The sequence below is a fragment of the Rutilus rutilus genome, assembly GCF_951802725.1.
Source record: "Rutilus rutilus genome assembly, chromosome: 22".
NCBI lineage: Eukaryota > Metazoa > Chordata > Actinopteri > Cypriniformes > Leuciscidae > Rutilus > Rutilus rutilus.
In genome coordinates, this window is record NC_140227.1 from 21637047 (window position 1) to 21664884 (window position 27838).

General features: G+C 37.7%; 2 protein-coding genes across 2 annotated transcripts; one reads left to right on the top strand and one right to left on the bottom strand.

Moving 5' to 3' along the window:
• Positions 1-388: 388 nt before the first annotated feature.
• On the top strand, positions 389-16928 carry cfap92 (cilia and flagella associated protein 92 (putative); the record flags this gene model as incomplete). The annotated part of the gene is made up of 12 exons (XM_084395831.1): positions 389-475; positions 1449-1668; positions 2034-2171; positions 2863-3021; positions 8519-8700; positions 8778-9622; positions 9730-9924; positions 13197-13467; positions 14391-14544; positions 15932-16143; positions 16372-16514; positions 16736-16928. The coding sequence occupies 12 exons, from the start codon at positions 389-391 to the stop codon at positions 16926-16928; spliced, it is 2799 nt and encodes a 932-aa protein (XP_084251957.1).
• acad9 (acyl-CoA dehydrogenase family, member 9) lies at positions 16213-26762 on the bottom strand. Its single transcript, XM_084395068.1, has 18 exons — positions 26501-26762; positions 26110-26203; positions 25234-25335; positions 25042-25148; positions 24836-24936; positions 24668-24746; positions 24404-24578; positions 23862-23935; positions 23700-23775; positions 23540-23610; positions 22509-22628; positions 22283-22411; positions 21302-21381; positions 20322-20445; positions 19957-20034; positions 18322-18450; positions 17465-17537; positions 16213-17220 (listed from the first exon to the last, which is right to left on the bottom strand). The coding sequence occupies exons 1-18, from the start codon at positions 26678-26680 to the stop codon at positions 17120-17122; spliced, it is 1893 nt and encodes a 630-aa protein (XP_084251194.1). The 5' UTR covers positions 26681-26762; the 3' UTR covers positions 16213-17119.
• Between the last annotated feature and the right edge of the window lie 1076 nt (positions 26763-27838).

Genomic DNA, 27838 nt, shown 5'->3' on the forward strand with positions numbered 1-27838 from the left:
AGATCCATATATGAAGATGCCAGAATCCAGTTCTGTGGATGAACAAACCATAACAACATTCACAACAGACTCCAGCTATGTTGTCACCTGTACAGTCAGCATTGCATTAGCAATTTTTAAAGGTATGGTGATGCCATTGTTTTTATGTGTGATGATGAAATCATTTTTCCTGACACTAGTAAATTAAATAAATTGACATAGTCATGCCTAAATAGTCATATAAATCTTTGCGTGAATAATAATATTATTCTGTGTGTTTTTTTTTTTTAATCAAGTAGAACATGAGGAGTATTTGACAAATTCTGAGAAAATAAAAAAAGGGCCAAAGAAAGAGCCATGCAATGTGGAGGCCCCCAGAGCTGAGGGCTTTTATTGCATTGAGTACAACATGCTTCCTGATGAACCTGAACCAATCAGAGCGGATCTAGTGATGTTTGGTACAGCGGCTAAACTCTACATGGCCAATGAGACTAAGGTAAACTATTGGAATTAATTAGGGGTTAATAAGCAGGAGCTTGTAAATGCTCAATTATTTATATGTAGAATAATACTAACTAGTACTACTTTGACTTGATAAGCAAACAGTTGTTGTTGTCAATCTATGTTATTACATTATGCACAAGTTTGTGCATCACTGACCCAAAGAAAGTTGGGCTAGAGTTTCAGTTAATTGCCCTCTTGGATTTCTATTGTGCGAGGTGCTGTTTAGGGTGAACACTTTTTGTCTACCTAGAAAGAATAATTTGCACATTTGAGAATGATCTTTGCATGTGTGTTTTAATTTTTTATCACAATACCCCAACCCCAAAATATTGTTGGTTTAACTTAAAAAAGTAAGTTACCTGGTTGCCTTCAATTTTTTTGTTAATTGAAATGTAAATTTTGAGCTAACACAATGAAGGAGATTGCTTTAATAAATAGAAACTCAAAATATTATGTTATCGGAACCACATTAATTATCTAAGTTGATTTGACTAAAGAAAAAAGTTTTTTTCTAACATTCAAAAGTTTGCAGTTTTTTAAATGTTTTTGAGTTATGCTCACCAAGACTGCATTTATTTGATAAAAAAATACAGTAAAAAATTATGTGATGGCAAAGCTGAGATCCTTCAGAAATCATTCTAATATGCTGATTTGCTGCTCAAGAAACATTTCTTATTATTATCAATGTTGAAAAAAGTCATGCTGCTTAATATTCTTGTGAAAACCGTGGTACATTTTTTAGGATTCTTTGATAAATACAAAGTTAAAAAGAACAGCATTTTTTTTTAAATAGAACTATTTTGCAACATTACAAATTTCAATTTACAATTAACTAAATGTTTCCTTGCTGAATAAAACTATCTGACCCCAAACTTTTGAACGGCAGTGCAATTCTATTTTTGTCGTTTTAAAATAGAATCAATCTTCAGATGATCATGAAATCATGTGCTATGTGTTCCGACAAGGTGCTGATGCCATGGCGAGAAGGAAACCAGGTGTGGGTGAGTTGGTCTCAGAATCTGAAAGTCAATGTGACCAGAGAGCTCCTAATTAAAATGGCCTCCCATAAGGTCACAGTTAGAGTGTGGGACAGCAAAGACAAGATATCCTTCAAAGCCATGAATGACAGACCCAAAGCCTTCAGACTTCCACAGGAGAGGTCTGGAGAGGATTCAGATCAAATGGGTACGATCTACCACTGTTTTATTGATTGTGCTTCCAATTAGGTTTTCCTTTGTTGTAACTTTCACTGGTCTGAACACCTCTATTATACAGCAAGATCTATTCTACAGTTTAAGACACTGCAGAGCATAATTACTTTACCAAGTGAAATGTGACAGACGAATATTTTAACTGATTTAAAGACATTAATTTACATCACAGTAGGCAGAAACATGACTATATGAATCTCATGTGTGAAATTCACATGCACTGCTAGTTACATCCTCATACATTATACTTGTGTATCACAAAGCACAATAGAACATGCATCATTTCTAGTGATCATTCTTGGAAAAAATATTCAGTTGCAACATGAAATGTCTTCAAAGGTGGCATCAGGAAGATGGTTTTTACGATGAGAGCTATCTATGAGAAGGAAAACCGGAGAACAAGGACATCTATGAAAAACAGCAAAGCTCCAGTATCAGCTGACTATAGGAAGCGTTTGGAGCTACGCTCTGCCACAGGTATGATATAATGCTAATGTTTATACTGAATGCTAATAAAAGACTTACTATGATCAATGATCATTATGTTTTACAACAATATGCATATAGGTTTGATTGCGTATAGTCATATTAATGCCAAAGTAACGTTAGTAGTTACAGGGTTCAGTAAGTTTTTTTTTTATGAAATCTCTTATGCACACCAAGGCTGCATTTAATTGATCACAAATACAGTAAACCCAGTAATATTGTGAAATATTACAATTTAAAATAACTGTTTTCTATTTGAATATATTTTATTATTATTCCTGTGATTTTTCAGGATTCTTTGTTGAATAGAAAGTTCAAAAGATATTAATCTTTTTGTAACATAAAAGACTTTACTATCAATTTAATGCATCCTCGCTGAATAAAGGTATTAATTTCTTTTAAAAACCATACTGCATACAACTTTTGAAAGGTAGTGTACATTAAATAGCTTGATACATCTATATATATATACACTCTAAACAAATGCTGAGTTGTATCAACCCATGTTTGTGTCAAATACGGACGAACCCAAAGTTTTATTTAAAAAATTTAAGCCAATGGTTGGGTTTAAAGTTGGGTTTAGCATTTTTTTTGAGTGTACAAATTGCCTCATCACAATATTATCATTATGGCTCTTGAAATAGCACATCATTGGTCACTTTACTTCTGTCTTTCTTTTTAGTTCCTATTAAAAGTGGCTTAACAAAAGAAAAGTGCCAAATAGCACCCACTAAGAAGACACTCTTCCAGAAACCCACCCAGGAGTCTGCAGAACTCATGGAGGCGAACCGGGAAAAGGCAGCCGCCACACTGGAACTCAGTTTCGCTCCTCTTCTTGCAGGTAGGTTCTTCCTAGCAACCTCAGAAGAGTATAGTTCATGAATGTTTGTTGAACATGTAAAGATTCAAGTTCTTGTATTCACCTTATTCTTTGCCTGTTCTATTTCCCATGATTCATAGCGGGTTCAACGGTTTTCTACTTCCGGTTGAAGTGTTTGTTTACATAGCATGCTAGCACTAGCGTAAAGGCTACGGTGATAGTTTTTAAAGTTATTAAAGTAGTAGATAATTGTTCGGTCAAGATGGGCAGTAGTCGGTGGCTACACCCCGCCGATGAAATCTCAAAAGATCGTGAAGGTGACCATATCAGAGTGCCACATCCCTCAAAATTGACAGGTTGGGTGGATGACATGAAGCTATGGCCAGGAGTTAGCCATATTGACATCATTAATTATTTTATATTTTCGGAGGGTGTAGATCGTGAGGAGATGCACAATAACAAAAGCACCCAGGCCTTCAATTACTTCTATAGAAATAAAGTCAGGTGCATTTCTTTACTGAAGCACGTAGACTATGTCTGTTTGAAAGCAGAGGTAGACAGGAGTCAAAGTGCTAACCAGCCTAAGCTTATTGCTTGGGTTATGCTGCAGCAGTCGGGGGTGATGGATGTTCATGTATTGCTGGATTAGGGAGATCGTGCAGTCATGCAGCAGCTGTCCTTTGGAAGGTATGAAGAAAACATTTTTCATTTAGTTTTTATCTGTGATTTAATAAAAACAACGTGATCAGATCACATTTGATGAATGTTTTTTTCGATTTAGTTTAGCAATGTGGGGATGACACAATCTGAAACATAGATCTGACTCTGGTAATGTATTTGGTGAATGTGCTTATTACATTTTGAGAATGCAGTTACTGCAGGAAGACAGGGCTTGCATGTACAGATGAGCAGCGCAGGTGGAATGCAGGGACAGTCAGGAACCTTGAGCCAGAACAACTGAGGGACAAACTTAAGCCACCACAGGGCAGGGGATGAATTTAGCATTGGTGTCAGGTGCTCAGCCACTTCCAAACACCCTACAATATATGTCACATGCAGAATTTATAAATAATGTAGACAAAGACCCAACAAGGCCAAAAAACAGTCTATTGGGCAAGTGTTACAGTGTAAAACCAGTGGTGCAACCCTGTAGCCTTGCAAATACTGCAGTAGATGCAAGATTTTTAAGACCCCATCAAACCCATGCCGGTTCTGATCTCACATGTGAGACATGTACAAGTTTCTGTGAGTTGTATGTTCAAGTGAGCAGTGCACAGGCTTCTACTTTAGAATCTGAAACAAGGGAGCAGAGTTCTTACGATTTGTGGCACAATGCAAGTTTATGGTAGAGTACCTGTGGCAACTATGCCACAAATTATGGTAAGGAGAATGAGGTGGTTGCTGGTAATGCACTTGGAGAGCAAGGCATGAGTATTCCACATAGGGGCATCATTGTTAGTGTCACAGAGCCATGGTTGTCAGCCAGCCCAGATGGGGTAATTAACTCATCTGTCCTACTCAAAATAAAATGTCTCATCCGAAGTAAACTCCATTCTACCCTGTTGGATCAACTTGACCATAACTGCAGTGATATCAAACTAGTAGATGGAGTACCACAACTTCAAAAAACAGGTAGCCAAGGATATTACATGCAGGTACAATTAGGCATGTTTTGTGCCGGTCTGAAGATGGCCAAATTGTTTATCTGGAGCCCAAATGACACAGTTATGTTCACTGTACCATTTGATGAGCCCTATGTTCTGGAGAGGGTAGGACATCTGAAGAGATTTTGTTTCTCAACAATGTTGCCCCAGCTTGTGGATGAATTTGTGAAACTAATTTTTTTACACAATCAGTTCCGTACATTTAAAAATGCTGAGCATAAGTATTTTTGTACATAAGTGAATATTTACAAATACATAATGTTGTTCATGTAAAATTGTATGCAAATCTGTTCAAATCTATTGTACACAAAGAATAACAACAAATTTCATACAGAGAGTAAATATAAACAGAAAAAAATGACAAAACCCAGCAAGTGTCAATATGAAATATACAGGAGCAATTATGTAGATGTGTAAAGGGTGTGTGTGTGTGTGTGTGTGTGTGTGTGTCAGAACATCACCGTTGTTACTTATCACTCGCGGATGAGATCACCCCTTAAGTTGGTGAGGGCCGCACAGATTCTGAGGATTTTTTCAATTTTGGGGTCATGTTTATTGGTATCACTTGAGACAAGATCTTGTATACTTTAAAGGGATACTCCACTTTTTTTGGAAATAGGCTCATTTTACAACTCCCCCAGAGTTAAACAGTTGAGTTTTACCGTTTTCGAATCCATTCAGCCGAGTTTCTGATATTTAGAAGAATATCAGTAACCAGACAGTTTCTGGTCTCATTGACTTCCATAGTAGGAAAAAATATATACTATGGAAGTCAATGAGACCAGAAACTGTCTGGTTACTGATATTCTTCTGAATATCAGAAACTCGGCTGAATGGATTCGAAAACGGTAAAACTCAACTGTTTAACTCTGGGGGAGTTGTAAAATGTCCAAAAAAAGTGGAGTATCCCTTTAAGTCGCCTGATTGCCCTCTCAACATGAATCCGTACATTTGCAATCCTGCGAGTTGCTGTTACTTGTTCCTCAGTTAGCTGAGCACCCCCTCTAGTGAAAGCAGGCAGAACCAATTTGACCCTTTTTTCAAACAGTAAATCACGAATCAAGAACCCACGATCTGCCATGACTTCGTCTCCAGGCTTTAAATAGTCCAAGATACCAGAGTTCATAGTGATATATTTGTCACTGGCACGTCCTCCATATCCAGTTGAGATAAACATGATTAAGCCACATGGGGCAACAGCAACAAGGTATTTGATTGTGTTGTGCGAGTAGTAATGGCTGTAGGACTCCCCTCTAGAGTCAAGATTTTTCACCGTCTGTAACAAACTTTCACTGCAGTCAATGACACAGGTGGTGTTGGGAAAACACTTCTTGAATGCAGTTGGCATAGTGGCCTTAATGGTTTCTTTTGGGAGCCAGATAATAAGAGGGCGCAAGACCTCCTCCATTTTATCAGTCCAGAATGAGATAACCTTACTGGCAACACTCTGAGACACATGAAACTGCCTACCAAGGTCACCCAGCACACGTTTTAATTTAAATTTGATCAGTGTCATTAGTATCTGATCACGCACTGACAAAACAAAAGCCCTTTCAGCAAATCCATCTAAGGTGGAAACAAGAGAGTTGAAGGTTTCCAGTGAGACTCCAGTGTAGAGGAACGAATCGGCATCACTCTGAAGCTTGGAGTAGCTGAAATCTTCAGTTTGTGTTGTGGCATCTTTGGCCGTCTCGTCAACACCCTGCTGTTCACCATAGTTGTGGTCCCAAAGCGATGGATCTTCCCACTGGGTGGAAACAGTGCTGTGTGATGGTTGTGGCACCTCAGGTATGCCCTCATTACCCTGGTATGTCATTCAGTGGACAAAGGCATAAACCATCAATGGCCATGTTTTTAACACATTTACTCTTTTTATGAAAAGGCATATTGTTCATAAAAATGTAGGTTAGACTGCCCACAGATAACACAAATATTTTTGTAGCAGGCCGGTGGAGCTCATAAAAATGTAAACAACCGGAGGTAGCTAACTAGCTAACTAGGTTAGCTGTGAAGTGGTGCTATCGCTAACCAGCTACACAATTCAACATTAAAAGTGGCTTATCTGTCGCTTTGACACAAACAATTGTACGTCTCTTCTTCACCACTGGTCTGTCACATCCTAGGTATAATTCCGGGTTGGGATGGTCATCCATGGGGCGTTTGTCAACAAAATGGCGCAAACAGACATACACCTTTTCCGGTGGATGCTTCAGTTTAAGCGCAGCAAACCACTCTAAACGTCTACTCTCTGGCATTGAATGTAGCTGATACTGAACCGGACAGGGCTATTCTCTCTTATTCTTCTTATCTTATGCTCAAAGCACTTAGTTTCCAAAAGTTTTTAATCTTCTTTGAATTGTTAAAACAACCAACAACAGCACACGTGGAGCCTGAACTCATTCTCTCGCTGCTAGTACAGGTAGTAGTAGGTCTATCGCTACGAACTGGAAGTAGACAACCGGAGTCGTCGTCATGGCGGTGCGCATTGTTTAGAGCAGAATAAGGTGAATAGCATTACCATTAGACACAGAGTAAGATACTTGCATTAAAGTCCTTATGGTAGTTTTAGGATCAAGTAGCCAAAAGCAGTTGTATTCTCCCACTCATATGGCTCTCATACACAGGTTTCCTGTAAGTGAATGTTATGTTTATACAATATATCATGAACATGACTTTAGCTAGGCAGCCAGCCATTTAGGGGCTGTTTCCCTTATGCCTGAGCACTGTGGGGTGGATCGTGTAAGGGGGCTTCCCTGCAGGGTTCGTGATACTTAGCCTCTAATTGGCTGTGGAATGGCACCAGCCAAAGCCGACCGACTAGTTCTTGAGCTTTTGATGTGTCTCATCCAGACCCCCAGCAGGAGCTCCTGATGAAAGCCTTCACTTGGGAAATATTTTAGCCTTGTTACCATAAAGCCGAGCCAGACAAATCACATGTAGCTTGTTTCATTGCAGGATTGGGTTTTACAGGATGGAGGCTATCATTCAGTACTGTTATTATTTCGCCAAACTATTATCCATTAAAGAAAGAATTCTCATATGCACTTTATAAGAATTACAGCTATGTTGAATATGGGAGTAGAGGACATTCCCACAGTTAAACTATAACATATACACTACTGTTTGAAGGTTTAATGTCAGTAAGACTTTTTTTGTTGTTGAAATAAATCAATACTTGTATTCAGCAAGGATGCATTAAATGAATCAAAACATTAACTACACTTAATGTTAATATTACAAAAGAGTTCAAATTCTATTTAAAATAAATGCTGCTCTTTTGAACTTTTCGATAAATCAAAGATATCCTAAATAAAATGCATCACAGTTTCCACAAAAAATATCAAACAGCACAACTGTTTTTAAAAAACCATTATTAGTAAAAAACCAAATCAGCATATTAGAATGATTTCAGGATCATATGACACTGAAGACTGGAGAAATTATGCTGAAAATTCAGCTGTGCCATCACAGAAATACAGTAAATGACATTTTAGCATATATTTATGTAAATTGTAATATTATTTCACAATATTGCTGTTTTTACTATATTTTTAATAAAATAAATGCAGCTTTGGTGAGCATAAGAGTAAGTCAAAAACTTACGGACCCCAAACTTTAGAATGGTAGTCATTCCCCCAGTTTCACAGACAAAGCTTAAGTCTAGTCCCAGACTAAACTGCATGTTTGAGGTGTTTTAACTGAAACCAGTAAAAGCACGTTTATAAAAGCTACTTAAATGTCCTGATTGATCTAAGGCCTAATCCTGGCTTAATCTAAGCCCTGTCTGTGAAACCAGACTTATATGTAATATATGTTTTAAACATTGGCTGGCATGTACTGTGTCTTCCTGTTAGGGAGTATGATGCTCATTGACTGCCTGGGATTCTGTTCCGGAAAGGTGAAAGAGGGATTCTGGAATATCACTCTGGATCAGCCACTTATATCAGAGCAGCTAAAGGCTGAACTCAATCCACTAGTTATCACAGTTTTATCTGCTTCTCTGCCATCGTCTCCCATTCCTTTCCATGTACTTAAGGTATGCTATGTCAGAAATGATTAGTTTCATTACTCAACAACATTAATAGTAGAATAATCAAATTCATCTTTCAATAGGAAAAATGCCTTCCTGTCTACTGCCAGTACAAGTTCCACAACAAGCCTATTTACAGAACCAAAGACCATGATCACAATGCTAATATCTACTTTAAGGATGTGAATGTGATTTTTACCGGTCCGAGCCCTGGAAAGCTGTTTGAGTTTCTTAGAGGTCCACCAATGGAGATCGAAGTCCATGATCGGGATAGAAAAAATGAAAAACCCTCCAGCACACCCGCAGTATTTGGGACTGACCCCAATGATGCTAAACTAGCAAGTGTAGATCTATGGACTACACATAATGCCTTAAAGGCAGATACTGAACACCATGATCCATATGGAATAGCAAAACTAGATCTTTCAGATCTTCTCAGAGGATGCAGATATTTGAAGCTGACATTGCCCATTAGTTGTTCTGCTTCTGAGAAAAATGAACCGAGAAGTTCTTTTGAGATTTCCTCAGATATCGCAATGCCAGTGGGTCATTATCTCGAAGCTGACGCCCAACTAAAAGTCCAGGTGCAGATAGCTTACCCCCTCCATCCTAAAGATGGCAATAATGAAGGAGATAGTCCTTTTGGTCGCATCATTTATGTCTTTAAGTATAACAATACTCGCATCTTAGCCAAACTGACATCCGAAATTCTACAAATTAATTCAGATGCCTTCCAACTAAATCATTATCCAGAGGAAACTATTCAAAGGGTCCTATCTGGTCATAAGATAAGTGCCAAAGAAAAAGAGAACAAAAGGCTAAATGTTCTCACTGGATTTCATATGATGGATACGGCTCTACACCTTCTTGTTCTGGAAGGATTGAAGGATCAAGCAGTCAGAAGACTGTGGACAACAGTGCCTATGAAGTAAGAAAGTCATCATTTAAAATGCTCCCACATGTGCACAACATTTACCAATATGCAGCAAAGCAAAAATTCCTGAAGATCATACAGACCGATCTGATCTTTTCCAGGTTGGATGGAGATGAGGAGGAACAGGTGACTGTGCTGTATAACTCAGAATTGAGTTTCTCAGAGCGACTGTATGACATGCTTGACGTGGGACTGAGTCCGATTTGCCTTCTGAGGCCGCTTGAGACCATTATGATGGAGCCTCTGGTCTTTATCAGGAATACAGTTCCTCATGCCTGCCTTGAAGCCATGAAACGGTATAATTGCAATTACACCCACACACATCTTCTTTGCCGTACAGGTTCCAGCGTGGTCCTTTTTTTTCTTGGTTTTCTCAGTAGGTTATAGACCATTTCAACGGCCTTTCGCCGGTTTAAGGAAGTGACGTCTTTGTTCCTTGGACGTTTCCGGTTAGTTGTCGAGCGCATTCAAAACAATGGCAGGATGCGCTTGATGTAGTGTGATTGCGATCATTTATTTAATCTTGCTATTTAAAATATCAAAATTAAAATTAGGTTCTTGTTACTCGGTAGTTGGGTCCTCCCTCTGGCCCGAAACTAACCTTCTTTTGGAAATTAAAGCGGTTAGATTTGTGAAAAATACACCTGGATTGCAGCAGTGAAGCGAGAACGCTGGATACTAAGCAACTAGCAATATACAGCACACAATATACAGACCAGATACTGACTGCTGTTTTGATATTGACCCCCGCTCTGTTCAGAGACTCATAACTCCATTTCTGTTTGTCAAAAAAGAAGAAACAAAAGAAGATTTTACCTTCAAGGACCTAAAAAGTGTTTTCTGTATGTTTTATTCTTAATTGTACAATTATTAACCTGCACGTATCTACGTTGATCTTAAAGGTCCCGTTTTTCGTGTGTTTTTGAAGCTTTGATTGTGTTTACAGTGTGCAATATAACACGTGTTCATGTTTCGCGTGTAAAAAAACTGTATTTTTCACACAATTTACTTATCTGTATACCGCTGTTTTCACTGTCCTTTGAACGGGCTGATGACTTCCTTGTTCTATGAAGTCCCTCCTTCAGAAATACGTAACGAGTTCTGATTGTGCCAGCAGTTCCTGTGTTGTGATTCGACAGCAGCTTAGCGCACGTTGCCCGGAAAGGTCACGCCTCTTACCATAACGTGGAGATGCATGTGCTCAGTGTTATTGTAAACATGTCTTTAATATTACCCTATCAATTTGAGCCGGAATCAGACCCGGAGAACATTGATGAAGAGGATCGAGTAGACTTGGACTCCGGGATGAAAATAACAGCGTCTCGACGACATGGCGACACACACACTCTACAAACGCAACTCTTCCTCTTCTCTGTGTGAGCGCAACAAGACCACGCCCCCTTTTTTGTGTATTCCTGTGGGCGGAGGTTAGTCAAAAAACTGTTCTAGTGACGTCATTAAAGAAGGAAATGGAGGGATGTAGTGCAAACCGGCCGTTCGATGTAGGCGACTTCTGTTAAATAAAATATCTCGCTTGGCATTGAACTTTGAGCTTTATAATTTTACAGATATTATTTATACTCTAACAACAACATTACACACTAACTAAATGTTGAAACATGGGATCACGAAGAACGGGACCTTTAAATGACTAATACAGGTTTTTGCATTAGAAAAAGCAAGACAGCCAGCATTAAACTGCATTCACCTTCTATTTATTTGTGGCCACATGAAGGGCTCAGATAGTACATTTAAACCCTCGCACACCGTTCCACAGCAACAAACTTCACCTAACTACACATTTGGAAACGTATGAAATGAGTAATGTCATATAGCTATTAGTTTACTAGCGTACATTTAGCATTGTAATATACATGCATGTTCTGTAAAGCTGCTCTGAATTTTGAATAGCGCTGTACAAATAAATATGAATATTTGCATAGATATACAGACTGACCCAGCAATGAAAGTGAAATGCCCACTCGTAACCTTCCCGGACAAACCATGATAGGTACGTTTTTGACGCTGTTTGACGTGCTTCATCTGCACCAAACACAAGACAGATGTCATCCACATTGTACGAATAAATGTTCCCAACCTTTCCACTAAAAAATTTATTGTAAGCATCCAGACTGCGATTCGTGTACACGCAAGCAGTCGTAACACGCAATCAGATAATGAGCCGTCAGAATATTCAGGTAAAAAGTTAACGCATCAAAGTCTTATTTAAAGGGTCCGATTATTTCAATCATCGATTATTTTCAGTTTTTGGAAATACTTTAACTGTTGCCTTTTCGCTAGACTTAAAAAGTACGAGCTTGTTTTCACAGATCTGTGGTTTAAAAATGGACATGCCAGACATGCGCAGTAGCATTCCAACGCGTTTGTTATCGTTTACGTCCTTGAAATGGTCTATATAAGAAGAACCCAACGCATTCTCATCCTAGGGTGTCATATACTGACGCTTTTGACATTTTGTCTACATCCAACGCACATGGCAGTGGCACCCTTTAGCGTCAATATGAGACGCAGATAGCTTTGTTCGGTTATGGGCTATAGAGCTGGTAAGTCCCGCCCCTTCCGTAAAAACCCGCTGGACCTCTTGGTTGAAAAATCGTCAATGCAAGTGAATGGGAGAAAATAATTATTTTCTGGTCCCGTTTGAATTGTGCCATGAATGTGAACATATGTTGTCTGTGAATTTTTTATATAATCTTTCATGTTACGAGTTTGACAGTATATGGTATGATTCTTCGGCTAGCAGTTGTGGAGAAGACATAACGAGAAAGACTACATGTCGCCTATGTGATGTCACCCCATAAAGTTGACTTACCCGTGGTTTTCGCCAACCTCAACGATTTTGTCCTCTCCCTGAAAGAAGGCGGTGAAGTGCACCAAAGACACAGTCATGTTTAGCGGGATCCGTGAGCTAGTGTCCGTGTGCGAATGGTGGTGACGTTTCAAACGCGTCGAAAGCAGCGAAGAGTTGTAGTCCACAAAGTGCTCTCACACAAAGTCTAACCGTATCAAACTTCTACCCGCTAAATTGTAGCATTCTTCACACGAAAGATTATATAAAAAATTCACAGACAACATATGTTCACATTCATGGCACAATTCAAACGGGACCAGAAAATAATTGTTTTCTCCCATTCACTTGCATTGACGATTTTTCAACCTAGAGGTCCAGCGGGGTTAGCGAAGGGGGCGGGACTTACCAGCTCTATATGGGTAGGTTTAGGTCTGGGGTAGGGTTAGGGTTAGACCACTAGGAGGCGCCTTCTGGCCCATATCTATCTGCGTCTCATATTGACGCTAAAGGGTGACATGTGCGTTGGATGTAGACGAAATGTCAAAAGCGTCAGTATATGACGCAGTTTACATTAGTAGAGCATTTTGGTGTGACTACAATTTCAGCATGGTGACGACAAGTACTATGTACTTGGATGCAGTATAGGCTACTTCACAAAAAAGCATTTGCTAAATCCGCTAAACCTAGATGAACAAATGTTGTGATATACAGAGATATTGTTCAAGAAAGTTTAAATGTTTGCAACTAATCTTTCAGTATAAGCCACATCCGCCAAGCAAACAAGCTTCAAGAAGCAGTGCGCCTCAACCTGTTCCCATCAACCGACATGGTTCTCAGTTTAAGCAAGGAGTTTGGATCGGATCTCGGGAGAAGAGAGCTATGGATGGCGACAGAGTCCCAGGAATCTCAGGATATACCTGATCATCTTAACATTAGAATGAGAACTCAAATACCTCTAGACAACTTCAACACAGAATATTTACAATGGAAACAGAATGAGGGCAATAATGTGAAAGACTTCATTCAGGTGATGAATTACTGATACTGTATGTTCAACAAAAAAGTTTACGGTCTCAAAAAAGGGGGGGAAATTGAGTTAGCAATTGATTAAAGGCAGTTTTTATTTCAGGCAAATATCGAAGAGGTCCATAGGGCGAGTAGCAACTTGCAAAAGTCAAAGCCTAATGTTCTTTTGCATAATGTAACTGATGATCAGATCATCCATTACCACAATGTTCAAACAATGAACTCTCCAGCTCAGAGTGGAGAATTACTCTACAGGGAACTTTCAAAGGTTAGCATCAATTTCCATGAAATACATCAAAACAACCTCTAAGCCTTTATTTAGCAATGCAAAACTGTAAGTAAAATGTGGCTATTTATCCTCTTTCTAGGACTCCACTTGCATTCGCTTCTCTTACCCAGGTTTTAGGAGCAGTTTTGAATCTAACCAGCATCCAAAGTGTCCAGACGATGCTCGGATAGAGGAGCTGAGAATGGTGCTGTTGATGTCATGCCATACCACCGTTTCCCCCATCTGTGTCATGTTTCTCTCTCAGTGCAATGTCAACTTTATAGGCATTCCTTAGAGCTTAAGCAACAAGATAGAGTTTTACTGATGTTTACCTACCTTGCCCACCTCTTTACAGATCCCTAGAGCTTAAAACAGTATTTAGTTACAAGTATAATGACAGGGCTAAAGCTGATTGACTCATGGGACACAGAGCGTTATCTAGAAGCATGTGCTTGCCTGAAATTGATTTATCTGCCTTTCACAGTCTGTAACTTATTGTTCCCTGCTGAACATGAGCATAGCACCCAAAAATGTGAACCTTACAGATGACAGATTGATGTTATCATTAGCAGTTTCTCCCATTTAAGCAACTGCATGTGTTATGTGTGTGCTTCCCAAATTAAAAGCATTAATTTGTTATGCCAATTGGTTCACAGTCTTGGAGAGAAAACATTCTCCATGGGAATAAACTGAAGCCAACGCTTTCCAGATCCAGGCTGCCATGGATCAAGAGATATCAGGATTTTGACCTTTACTCCAAGCCCCTGTTACAGTTTGGACCAGAGCTCCCCTTGAGCATCCATTGGACTGGTAACATTTTCTTAACATGAACAAATCATGCTATTTCATGTTTGATTATTCTTATTAAACAGCTACTCACCAAATCAGTAAATGCATGGACATGAAATATTGATTTGTGTGGAAATAATTTATTTTTTTATAATTGTACCGGTATAGTATCTTAAAGCTTCCACTAAAGAATAATAAATTAGTGGCCATTCACACAGAATGATATTTTCATTTTGGTGCTCAAGAAGTTCAACTTTTTAAAAATCTACCTTAAAGGTCCATTGTGTAATATTTAGGAGGATCAGTTGACTATGTTTTCAGTGGTGTATAAAGACCTTACATGATGAACTGAATAAGTTCTTACTGAATAAGTAAACCTAATTTCTTAATTTATCTTTGTAAAGAAACCTCATTGCTTTGCTGGCTACTCTCTGCTCTCTCAGACGACGACATCTTTTTCTGTCGGCCACCGTAACTTCTGTTGGTTGCAATTCGCAACCTCACCACTAGATGCCGCTAAAATTACACAGTGCACCTTTAAAATAGCACACCTTAAAATTTCAAGAACTTTTTTATTCTACTGCCCAGCTGCGTCTCACATTTTTAAAAACATTTTCACTTCAATCGATAATTGAGATGCAAGATGGCGCCAGATGCGTTTGAATGAAACATGAAAAGTTTGACTGAAACAGTGTTGCCATGGAAGATGGTGAATATTAGAAAATATCTGACCGCTGAATGCAGAGACTAGTAATGGGAGAAACTTAACTTTTCAAAACTTTTAATCAATTGCTTCACTGTTTCAAAACACTCAAAACACCATGGGCTGGCAGCACCAAATCAGTTAATGCAACGTAAAGTATTCAAATTCATGAAATTAATTAAAAATAAACCTATATTATAAAAACAAATGACCCGAGATCAGTTAAACATTAGACACTCGTTCATGGCAAAACCAAATCATCGGTTTCTAGCGACGAACCTTTAGAAGTTTTGAAACAGTATGATGCAACAGCTTTGTTTGCTAAAATCACGTGACTTGGCAAATTTGAAACAAGCTCCGAACCACTAATTTGAAACAAAGATTCATAAATGTTTAGAAGTTTCATGAAGCAGTGTTTCAAAAGCACACTAGCAGACTGACCAATCAGAATTGAGTATTCCATTTGATCCTAAAGCAGGGTTTCTCAAACTCGGTCCTGGAGGGCCACTGTCCTGCACAGTTTAGCTCCAACCCTGATCAAACACACCTAGCTGTGAGTTTCTAGTGATCCTGAAGACATTGATTAGCTTGCTCAGGTGTGTTTGATCAGGGTTGGAGCTAAACAGTGCAGGACAGTGGCCCTCCAGGACCGAGTTTGAGAAACCCTGTCCTAAAGGGACTTGTTTTACCTTGTATTTCGCATAGGAGAGGCTCTCCATGAGGACCAGCTCCAGGCTGCATATGCCCAGTGCAACAGGTGGCAGAGGAAGATGTTGCTTGGCGAGAGCTCAACAGGAAGCGGAAGACTTCCCGAGTTCAAATGTCACATGAAGAGAGCAGGCCTGGATAAGCTACAAGACATACTGAGGGACAAGCCCATGAAATATTCTCTGAAAAAGCCAGGAATGGCTTTAAAAGTACAAAAAAATAGATTTTCCAAATTGAAATTACTGCAGAAAATAAAAATATGAATGACAGTCAAATATCATTTTTAAAATGATGTAAGTTTTATTGTTAGATAAGTTATTACAGATGGATACTGATGTACATATTTTCTTGACAAACTCTCAACAAACATACTTCAGTATGCTTTAAAACAGCTTAAGCTTGGTATTCGAGATCTAATCCCTGTTTTTTTCCTTCAGCCCATTCCCGTTATTTCTGTGGTACAGCCTTCTGAAACGATCGGCTCAGCAGAGAAGGAGGCCAATGTTCCATTTGCTCCGGGACCCTTTCAGAACCACAGCCTGAGCTGGGACAAAAACGCAATTCCAAGATACTCATCCCAGTACAGCAAATTCCACTTCTGGTTAGAAATAATCCTTGTGCTTTCGTTTGTACTGGTTTAAATTAATATACCACAACTTGGAAAGGAACGTGAACCATCCAGAGTACTAATATAAACTCTGGAGCGCATAAATGAGAAAAAAAAAATTAAACAATCAACAAATGTAATACCTTAACCTCTAACGAAACTGCTCTGACATTAACATTTCGATATTTTAACAGAGATTACTGGAGGCCACATTCAATCCTACACAAGCGAATTGCTTTACCGTTCACGGATGAAGAGCAAAGCATACGCTCCTTCCAGAAACCTGCTGAAGGCCCACAGACGCCAATGAAAAGTGCCCACTTCAAACACAGCAGAAACATTATAGAGATGAGAACCAACAAAGACATCAACTTACATGTGCATTAAAGGTATTGCTTTAACATGATTTTGATTTTATGTCCTTCAACCAATATTAAGAAGCACTTAGGTGGCACTATGTCATAGAAAATCGACATAAAAAGAACTAAAACATTATAAAGTGAGGCTCAATCATTACTGCACTTCTTTTAAACTGAGACATAGGGTTCTGGGAAGCCTGTCGGACAACGAGAGCCATGTCAGAAGGTCCTGTCCAGGGGATGTGAGCAGACATACGCCCTCTTAGCTAAGACCTCCTGGGCGATCTTCTTTATGTTGGCATCGTTGTTCTCCGGGGAATCTGTAGAGAACACACACCCCAATCATTCACTAAATCTGAACGCTCTGATCTAATGCATCGCATTGACTGGAGTTATTAGGCGGATGGTAATTGGAACAGCATGAAGAGCGCATGCAAGTGTTAGTGACTGACTTATGGTTTGTAAGGTTGTGGAGGAAATTCTACAACATGTGCAAGCGCTTTGTCTTGCTATGCAATAAAACGAGGAGGGCTGGTATCAATTATAGCTGTGCGTTTTACTCACTTTTTTGAAGCTGAGTCAACAAGAAGTTGTTCTTGAAATGAGCATCCTTGCAGAAAGTGTTGGTGAGCAGCACCTGAAAGCCAGTGGAGATTTAACAAGGTCGTTTACATTAACGATTTTAAAATTAATGTGCAAGCAAATTTCCTTGATAATGACTATCAAGTTTGTTGGCAAAACTCTGTGACCTTACAATAAATTTAACAAAAGGAGAATCAACAGAAAAATGACACAGAAAATTCAGCTTTGCCATCATAAAATACATTCGAATGTAAAACAATTATTTTAAATTGCTATAATATTTCACAATATTACAGTATTTGATTTTAATCAAATAAATGAAGCCTTGGTGAGCATAAGAGACTTCTTTCACCAAACTTTTGAACGGCAGTGTATGTTTAAAAGCATGTATAACATCCTATAAAGTTGGATAAAGCAAATTGCAAGCAATCAGCATAAATCAAAAAAGTCATTAAATTGTTTCCATCAATTGTTTCTCTCATGCAAAATCAAAACCGCTGTGCTGCTATAAATTACAATTTAGCTTATTGAAATGCCTCCCGGGACTTCTGAGAAGAAATGCATGTTTCACATTGCAACATCCACAAACAAATAAAATGATCCTTTCAAGTTAAGTCCTCTCTCATTTCAGTTAATGAAGCATTTCTTTTTTTCTGCCCTAATCTGTACTCATTCACCACTGCATCCTTCATTTAAATGCTTTGACTGAACACTGAACACAAAAGGTTGATGTCTCCAGACAAGTCTCAATACTGTAAATCAGTGTACAGGTCTAGGTTACGTGCTCCTTCACTTTGGCTGACCTTGTGACCTCAGTGAGGAAGGTTTAAGAGTGTTACCTCATGGTCATGGTTGCGCAGGCCGATGCTGATGGAGCGACTGGTGCGGGACAGGACGGCTGTCATGGCGTAGAGGTTAATTAATACATCTGCAACTTTCTTCAGCACAAGCTGCTCCTCAACGATCGTCTGAAACAGACCATGTTTCAACTGTTTAATCTGTGATATTAGAGGTTTTTTTGCTTGTTAAAAGGCTTAAAATTAAAATGCTATGCAAAAAAATACGATTTTTTTTGTTTGTTTAAATGCCATTTATTACTATGATTTTAAAATTGTCAGTAGCCAGTACCCCAGTCTTCAGTGTCACATGATCCTTCAGAAATCATTCTAATATGCAGATTTGGTGTTCAAGAAACATTTCTTATTATCATCAATGTTGAAAACAGTTGTGCTTAATATTTTAGTGGAAAAGCCGTGATAGTTTGAAGATCCTTTAAAGAAGGGAACTTTCAAAAGAACAGCATTTATTTGAAATAGATTTTGTAACATTATAAATGTCTTTACTCATTTGAAAATGTATTGCATCCTTGCTGAATTAAAGTATTAATTTCTTTAAAAATAAATAAATAACATTTTACTGACCATAAACTTTTGAACGGTAGTGTACACTACCAGACAAACTTTACTAAATTAGTTTCTCATGATTTTAAAAACCTTTTTGATCCGAAAGTTTATGCTCTGCATTAGCTTTGTAGATGTATATTTACAAAAATTACTTTACAATTGTAATAATTTTGAAAATAATAAGTATACTGACAAACGTCCAACCTGTATCATATAAAATCATCAAAGCTCACATTTGTCTGTATCTAGAATTAAACACATATTTCAAGATGTTTCAGTTGATCTAGGTCATTTAAAGTAGGACAAATCAAGGCCGTCCTTACGGTAATACCCATAAAGAGACAAGCACATCCTGTGCCTGCCTTTATACAGTTCGTATTTCACACAGCATGTAGGCAAAAACACTGCGGCGGGGGGATTTATTCCTTTAAATATTTCCTGCAAATGAGAATGAATGAAGATGAAATGTTGTGCGCTCCAACAGAAAAAAAAAGTGCGTGGAAATCTGAAGCACTTCCAGGCTGCACTCTTGTGACTGCAGTCTGAATACAACAGCACGGCCACACAGACGTTCATTCAGAAAAGAGAGAGTGAGGCCAGCTGTGTCACACATGAACATTACCTCAGCCTAGCAGGAAAGAAGGGACCAGAGACCAGGTCCCAGCAGCGCTAACGGCCCACGCTAATTACCTTGTGCGTTACGATAGCAACCGAAAGAAATAACATGGCTGTACGTTAAACGAATGGTCATTTTTTTTATTTTCTGGCAGCATCTGAGGAATGTGGACAAACTCCGATTAAAAACTGATGGTGGGGAAAATGTGAGATTGATGGGACCGGTGACTGTGAGGCTTGGCTTACTATAAATATAGCAGTTTTTATACAGAAAGAAAGAGTTTTGCTTCGGCATGACAATATCCATCATCCAGTGTCTGATCAAAATAAACAAAATGGAGTAAAAATCTGTAAAAACAATTATACAATAAATAATAATCATTTCATTTTTCTAAAATCAAACCAGCTGCAAAGTTTCAAAATAATGTAAGTATTTACATCAATTTTATTTATTACCTTTCCATATCGGTACAGTAAGCTTTCCACAGTAGAGCCGAAGTGTGCAGCGTTCTGCTCAAACATTTTGGCGCTCTCCTGTGGGAGAATAATGACATCATCACTTTGCTGAAAACAAGCTGGGCTCAATTACTCGACCACACGGGTTTAAAGGAGAGATCAGAAGGAAGGATCGCGCCTGATGACATGTCAATTGCAAGAGAACTAGACGAGATCAGATGTGAGGGTGACAGGACATTTACAGGACATCAATGTTATTACTATAATGACGTAGTCCGTACATTCATTTTAATGACCACTGGTGTCATGATTGTTGCTGATTACAGTCAAGTAGAGCACAAGGACAAGCAGCATTGGTTCTGTACCGTCAGACTGGGGTGCACAACGCCATCTTTGCCGGTCAGTCCAAAGTCCGTCTTCCCCACTGAGTCCTTCAATTTCTTTCCCAGAATCTCAAACACCACCCCCACATTCCCCTTCTTCATCTCCCTGTGAGAAGACAATTGCACATGTTAAAGAATGCAGCTGTCTTACTCTTAAAGGTATAGTTCACCCAAAAATGTAAACTCTGTCATTAATTACTCACCCTCATTTCAAACCCGTAAGACTTTCGTTCATCTTCAGAACACAAATGAAGATCTTTTTAATGAAATCGGAGTTTTCTGTCCCTCCGTTGACAGCTACGCAACTACCACTTTGACGCTTCAAAAAGATCACAGAGACCGCAAAACTAATCCATATGAATTTAGTCCAACATTTTCTGAAGAGACTCGATTATATGATGAACAGATTTAATTTAGGCTTTTATTCACATTTAAACATTGATCAATGCAAAAATCAGTTCTGGTAAAGGGAAGCACAATCATGCTTGCTAGAGAACCAATGAGGTTCATTCTCGTATTACACAGCACGTTTAAGATTCAGCAAGAACCAATAAGGTTCATTCTCACGAGTCAAGCAGGTTCGGTTGAGCTTCTGTTTATGTTCACTGATCAACATTTATATATATGAATAAAACCTAAAATGAATCTGTTCATCATATATTATAAAGCGATCGAGTCTCTTCAGAAAATTTAGACTAAACAGTTCATATGGATAAGTTTTACGATCTATTTGTGAACTTTTTGAAGCGTCAAAGTGTCAGTTGTGTAGCGGCCTATGGAATGTACAGAGCTGGCTCAGATTTCATCGAAAAGATCTTCAATTGTGTTTTGAAGATTAACGAAAGTCTTGCAGGTTTGGAACGACATGAGTAAATGTTGACAGATTATTTTTTTTTGTGTGAACTAACCCTTTAAATATGAATTAATCATGAAGAATGACAATGTATATATTTCTTACATACTTTATTTTTCCTGTTAGTATTTTTCCAGCATACTGCATTCCTGTAAGTGCAACGTACATCCTCAAAATCTCATTAGTACCCTAAAAACAGGGAGAGAGAAAAAAAGAAACCGTATTATATAATGCATTTCTCATTTAATTGTTTTTGCACGTTTGTGCTGGAACCTTACATTTGTCAACATGCCCCCTGGTGGTCAAAAACTGATTTTTCTTTTACTATTACTACACAAATGAAAGCTGCCATTCATTTGAAAAAAGTAATCTAATTAATTTCAAATAATCACATAAAATAATAACCGTAACATAATAATAACAAGCCTCAAGTTTAATTGACCCAAACTATTAAGGTTTAATATTAAAGGTAAAATAACAAAATAATTGCTTTTAGTCTATTTTTTTGCCACTATTTCATGTTAAATAAATTGTACACTTCCATTTAAGTTTGGGGTCAGTAAGATAGCTCAGCAAGGGTGTGTTAAATTAATTACATTTATGATGTTACAAAAGATTTCCTTTTTAAATAAATGCTGTTCTTTTGAACTTTCTATTCATCAAATAATCATAAAAAATTCCCACAAAGAAATATTTCTAGAGCACCAAATCAGCATATTAGAATGATTTCTGAAGGATCATGTGACACTGAAGACTGAAGTAAATTCAGCATTGCCATCACAAGAATAAATTACATTTTAAAATGTATTAAAATAGAAAACTAAAAATCAAGAAAATCAAAAATCTTAGAAAATCAAAAAGAATGTATTTTTGATCAAATAAATGTAGTCTTGGTGAGCATAAGAGACTACTTTCAAAAACATTAAACAATTGTACAGACCCCAAACTAAAGTATTTTTGCTACTTTTATTTCACAGCACCCCTGTACTTCACATGTCTGAGCTTGTCACAAAGCTTACAAATACAGCTGTGCTTCCCTTTCATGTCAGTATAACACACATATTACAGTTGTAATCATGCTCTTCTGTACCTCAAATATCTGGAGGATGCGGCAGTCCCTGAGGTAGCGCTCGTAGGGGTAGTTCTTGGTGAAGCCCAGGCCTCCTAAAACCTGCAGGGCTTCACTCACACAGATCCAGCTGCCCTCAGAGCTAAAGACCTGTAAAAACACAGCTGAGGCTCATTTGATGATATCAGGAGCAGCTCCAGTGTGAGGTTTTTCATTTATGAACGTTTATGATTTCAAGTTACTTCACCTTGACCATAGCGGCCTCCAGAGAACAGTCTGGGACTCCAGGTCGGTCCATCATTCCAGCAGTGAGGTAAGCCATGCTCTCCATCACAAACGCATTTAGAGCCATGGTAGCAAACTTATCCTGTGTCCAAGTAAAATAAAATGTTAATAAAGTGAACAAATAACTATGGCAAGCCGTTTTAGCTTTAATTGTACCAAGCGTTACTTGTCGTAATTGCATTTTTACTAGTAAGAATTCAATTAGAGAGCTCTACAATTCAATTCTTACTAGTAGCAATTAAATTAGAGAGCTCTCTAATTCAATTATTACTAGTAAGAGTTACAATTACAAAGCTCTCCAATTCAGTTCTTACTAGTAACAATTCCAATTAGAGAGCTCTACAAATGAATTTTTACTAGTCATATGTCTCCATTGACTTCCATTCATTTTTAATTACGGAGCTCTACAGTTGAATTATTACTAGTAACAATTCCAATTAGAGAGCTCTCTAATTCAGTTGTTACTAGTAAGAATGCAATTGCAGAGCTCTGCAATTATACATATCTTTAATTTGTTTTTTTACTAGTAAAAATTCAATCAGACAGCTCTGTAATTGTAATTGTTACTAGTAATAATTGAATTGTAGAGCTCTCTAATTGGAGTTGTTACTAATAATAATTGAATTAGAGAGCTTTCTAATATGGCAAGCCGCTTTAGCTTAAATTGTACCCAGCGGTACTCGTCGTAATTGCATTTTTACTAGTAAGAATTACATTTGAGAGCTCTACAATTCAGTTCTTACTAGTAGCAATTACAATTAGAGAGCTCCGTAATTAAAAATGAATGGAAGTCAATGGAGACATATGACTATTAAAAATTCATTTCACTCTCTAATTGGAATTGTTACTAGTAAGAAATGAATTGTAGGGCTCACTAATTGAATTCTTACTAGTAAAAATGCAATTACGACGAGTAACGCTGGGTACAATTTAAGCTCAAACGGCTTGGCATAAATAACACCAACAGAATAATTCAATATGACTAAAATGTACCTGAATCATTCCAAACTCAGAAAGGCTCCTGTTGAATTGTTTTCTCGTGCCTGCAAATTCTGATGTCAACTCTGGAATCACGTGGCATGAAAAGGATGTATAGTTTAGAGATTTAAATTTAAAGGATGTGTTGTGAATTTTCAATGGATCATGTTCTCACCAATCAGCTTCTTGATCATCCCTGCACCTGCACTGCCCATGCTGAAGCGCCCATTATTCAGGATGTTCATAGCGACCTAAAGACGACGCACACGTCACGTGTCAATGCAACATCATGTTATCATAGTGTTATTAAAATGCACTGGTTGTGTGCTTGGATCACCTTAAAACCACCACCGACTTCACCAATTACATTCTCGACTGGCACCTTGGCGTCTTCAAATGAGACCTCACAAGCTGTGGAAAGTACAAATATTCAATGAATGTGCGCGCCAAAAAAGGGCACAAACACCCTTTTAACTTCATTTAGATCAATACAAATATTGGGTAACACTTTACAATAAGGTCATTAGTTAACTACCTTATTTAACATGAACTAAGAGTGAACAATACTTCTTCAGCATTTATAAATCTTAGTTGATATCAATTTCAACATTTACTAATACATTATTAAAATAAAAGGTTGTATTTGTTAACATTAGTTAATGCACTGTGTGAACTAACATGAACAAACAATGAACAGATATAACTAATATTAACAAAGATTAATAAATACTGTAACAAATGTATTGCTCATTGTTAGTTAATACATTAACTAATGTTAATGTTAGCTAACGAACCTTATTGAGTGTTACCAAAATTGTATGTATATGTATATGTATATGTATATATATATATATATATATATATATCTTTCAAACTCACTGTTTGATCCTCTGATGCCTAGTTTGTCCTCAGGTTTGCCACTGGTGATGCCACCGAACGCCCTCTCTACAATGAAAGCTGTGATCTTATCTTTCTTTTGACCATCTTTGTCAACAACTTCTGTCCTGGCAAAGACGGTCATGATGTCTGCCCATCCTCCATTGGAAATCCAAAACTTGAGATCAAACAACAAGATTTAATCGAAATACAACAAGTGAAGAGATTTCACTAAGCAAGACAGAATGATCTGACTGAAGCTGTCACCTTTGTGCCATTGAGCAAGAAGTGCTTCCCATCTTCGGTCAGCGTGGCCCGTGTCTGTATAGATGCAGCATCACTGCCGCTAACACACGAGAGTACATTTCATTTAAAATGATAATCATAGCAGATCTGAAAAAGGATCGGTTCTAAATCTTAGGTGAAATGCGGTACCTTCCAGGTTCAGTGAGGCAGAAAGCTGCAACATGTTCTCCTGTTGCTAGTTTGGGAAGGTATTTTGCTTTCTGAGCGTCATTTCCAGCAATTAAAATTCCCTAAAATGCAACGGCTATGTTATGTAAATTGTCTTTCAAATATCAAACAACAAAGTAGTTAATAATAGGACTCACACTGCAACACCTGAAAGTCGTTTCGCTTACCTTCAGGCCAATGGCTTGATGTGCTGCAAGTGTGACTGCAATAGCCCCATCTAAAGAAGTGATCTCTCCTAACCTGGCATACATGGTGTTTGAGAGGCCCAGACCGCCTAGAGGAAACATGCAAACAAGCAGATGAAACTCTGACGGTATATTAGAAATAGTCTGTCGTATGAGGTCAGAGGTCAGTCTCACCATATTCTTCAGGTATCTGGATCCCAAACAGCCCCAGTTCCTTCAGCCCATTTAAAGTCTCAGGAGGAATTACGGCCTCATGGTCGATCTTCTTAGAATCAACTAGAGGTGATATTTGCACAAGTACAGAAAAAAGGACGTTTTTCAGTCATTTGAATAAATCCATGAAACTGCAAAAGCTGAGATCAGGTATTAAAACCTTTTAAATATAAAACCTAAAAATCTTAAAGAAGATTTTAAATTTCCATTGTACAAATGGAAGATTTACTTGCTTCCAGTAAAGCACAAAAGTAGGCCTATTTCTGTTCATTATTATTTAAAGCTGCAGTCCGTAACTTTTGGGGCTCTAGCGGTTAATAAACAAAACCGCGTGCGTCTTGCGGAAGAACATTGTAGCCGGAGCTACTTCTCTCTGTTTGTGTCTATGACGAGTCAAGCAGTTACTGGGCTACTCCGCAGTGGTACAACCCGAACCAGTCTAAAATAGTCAGAATATAAACACTTATTATAGGTGCACCGAAGTGATTCAGGAAAAGACAAAAAAAACAAAACACGATTTGGAAAATGGTTTAATGATGTACTCGTTTATTACACACAATTACATTTGGTAAATTTTTAACACACAAAAAAAAAGTTACGGACTGCAGCTTTAACTAAAGTTGCCTTGTTATACTTTATTTGTTAATCAAATGCTGTTTTAAATGGGAAAAAAATGAAATTTTAAACAAGTGGACTTGATTAACAAGTGGACACAAGTATGTTAAGTAAGTATTAAAGTACGTTAGTATAATATAATACAATACAACACAATATATGTACAGAAAGCTCACAATAAACAGGCAAAAGCACAATAATACATGCTTACTTTGTACCCACCATCTTCGCTGAAAAACTTCTCCACAGGCTGAACAAGTTGGTTCATCTCCTCTAATTCTTCATTGCTGATTTCTGGGTAGGGAAAGACTTCAGCCTGAAAGATGTAGGCTATGCATTATTTTTATGTAAAATCACAGTCTTATCCAGAATATTTAACCAAGATGGATTTTTTTTTTCTGTGAATATTATAATAATGATGAATATATTAAAATATATATATATATATATATATATATATATATATATAGTATGTAAGTTATGTATATATATGTATATATATATATATATATATATATATATATACAGCGCTTTCCCCCTGCTCAAGTGCTCAACATTTAAATAGGTATGTCAGTTATGTAAAAAAAATTATTTTGCATTTTGTTTACATCACCTTGTTTACTTTGCCCAGGAACATATCTTTAGCATATGCCAAACTCCTCGCACTGGATCTAATGGCTCGCCGCGACTGAAACCGATGCAGACAATCTCCATTTTTCGCGACTCGTGCAGCGAACAAATTTCTCCCAAGCTTGACAGTACTTGTCAAAAGAGTAAGTTTGCTCAGGCCCATCTTTAACGTGAACACTCACCCTTATCACCCTACGACTGTCTGAAACACCTTTCACCCATTTTCGTCTCACATTGATGACGACACGAGTCTATTAGGGTGCAGTTATTTTTATGCCCTGCAGATGTCAGTGTTTAGCTGCAATACACATGATGTTATTCATTTCAATGCTGAGTGGAAATTTATCGTGAATTCCCATTAGTCACTGAATTCATCAAAATTGTGGCTCAGATTTATGTGGATTTCATGCGTTCAAATATTATTAATAAACAAACAGTAATTAGTTGTTCAGTGGTTCTCTTTCATTGCAGTCCTTTTCTGGGCAGCGGCCCAGTGTTGTTGGTGTTGACAATGAGGATTTAACCCTCAAAGCTGCTCTATTTATAGCCTACAGCAAGCCAGACAGACAGACAAGAAGGGCACAGTTCCCTTTCTCACCAGCTGGCTGTAGGTCACAGCGTCACACATGCATAAGAAACGGTTTATCCAGACATTCACAACTCTGAATTCACAAAGCGTGTGCAGTTTCTTCATGAAAACATGAATCTTGAAGCTTTCAGCCTTATCTTTATTACAAATATAGCCTACTTCCATTCAAAAGTCTGGGGTTGGTTTAAAATTAAAAATATATATATTTTTGAAACCTCTTATGCTCACCAAGACTGCATTTATTTGATCAAAAACGCAGTAAAAACAGTAAAATTGTGAAATACTATTACAGTTTCAAATAACTCTATTTTAATAGATTTAAAATGTAATTTATTCCTGTGATGGCAAGGCTGAATTTTCAGCATCATTACTCCAGTCTTCAGTGTCACATGATCCTTCAGAAAACGTTCTAATATGCTGATTTGGTGTTCAAGAAACATTTATTATGATCAATGTTGAAAACAGTTGTGCTACTTAATATAATATACATAATACACTTGTTTTATCAGGATTCTTTGATGCATAGAAAGATCAAAAGAACAGCATTTATTTGAAATAGAAATCCTTTGTAATATCATAAATGTCTTGATCTAAATCAATGTGTCCTTGCTGAATACAATTATTTATCTAAAAAAAGATTTTTATACTTTTTTACATATTTTCAAAGCATGATGTCTTGGCTCTTAATATGTCTAATTAAACTGCGTATAATGGAAGATTTTTTTTGATATT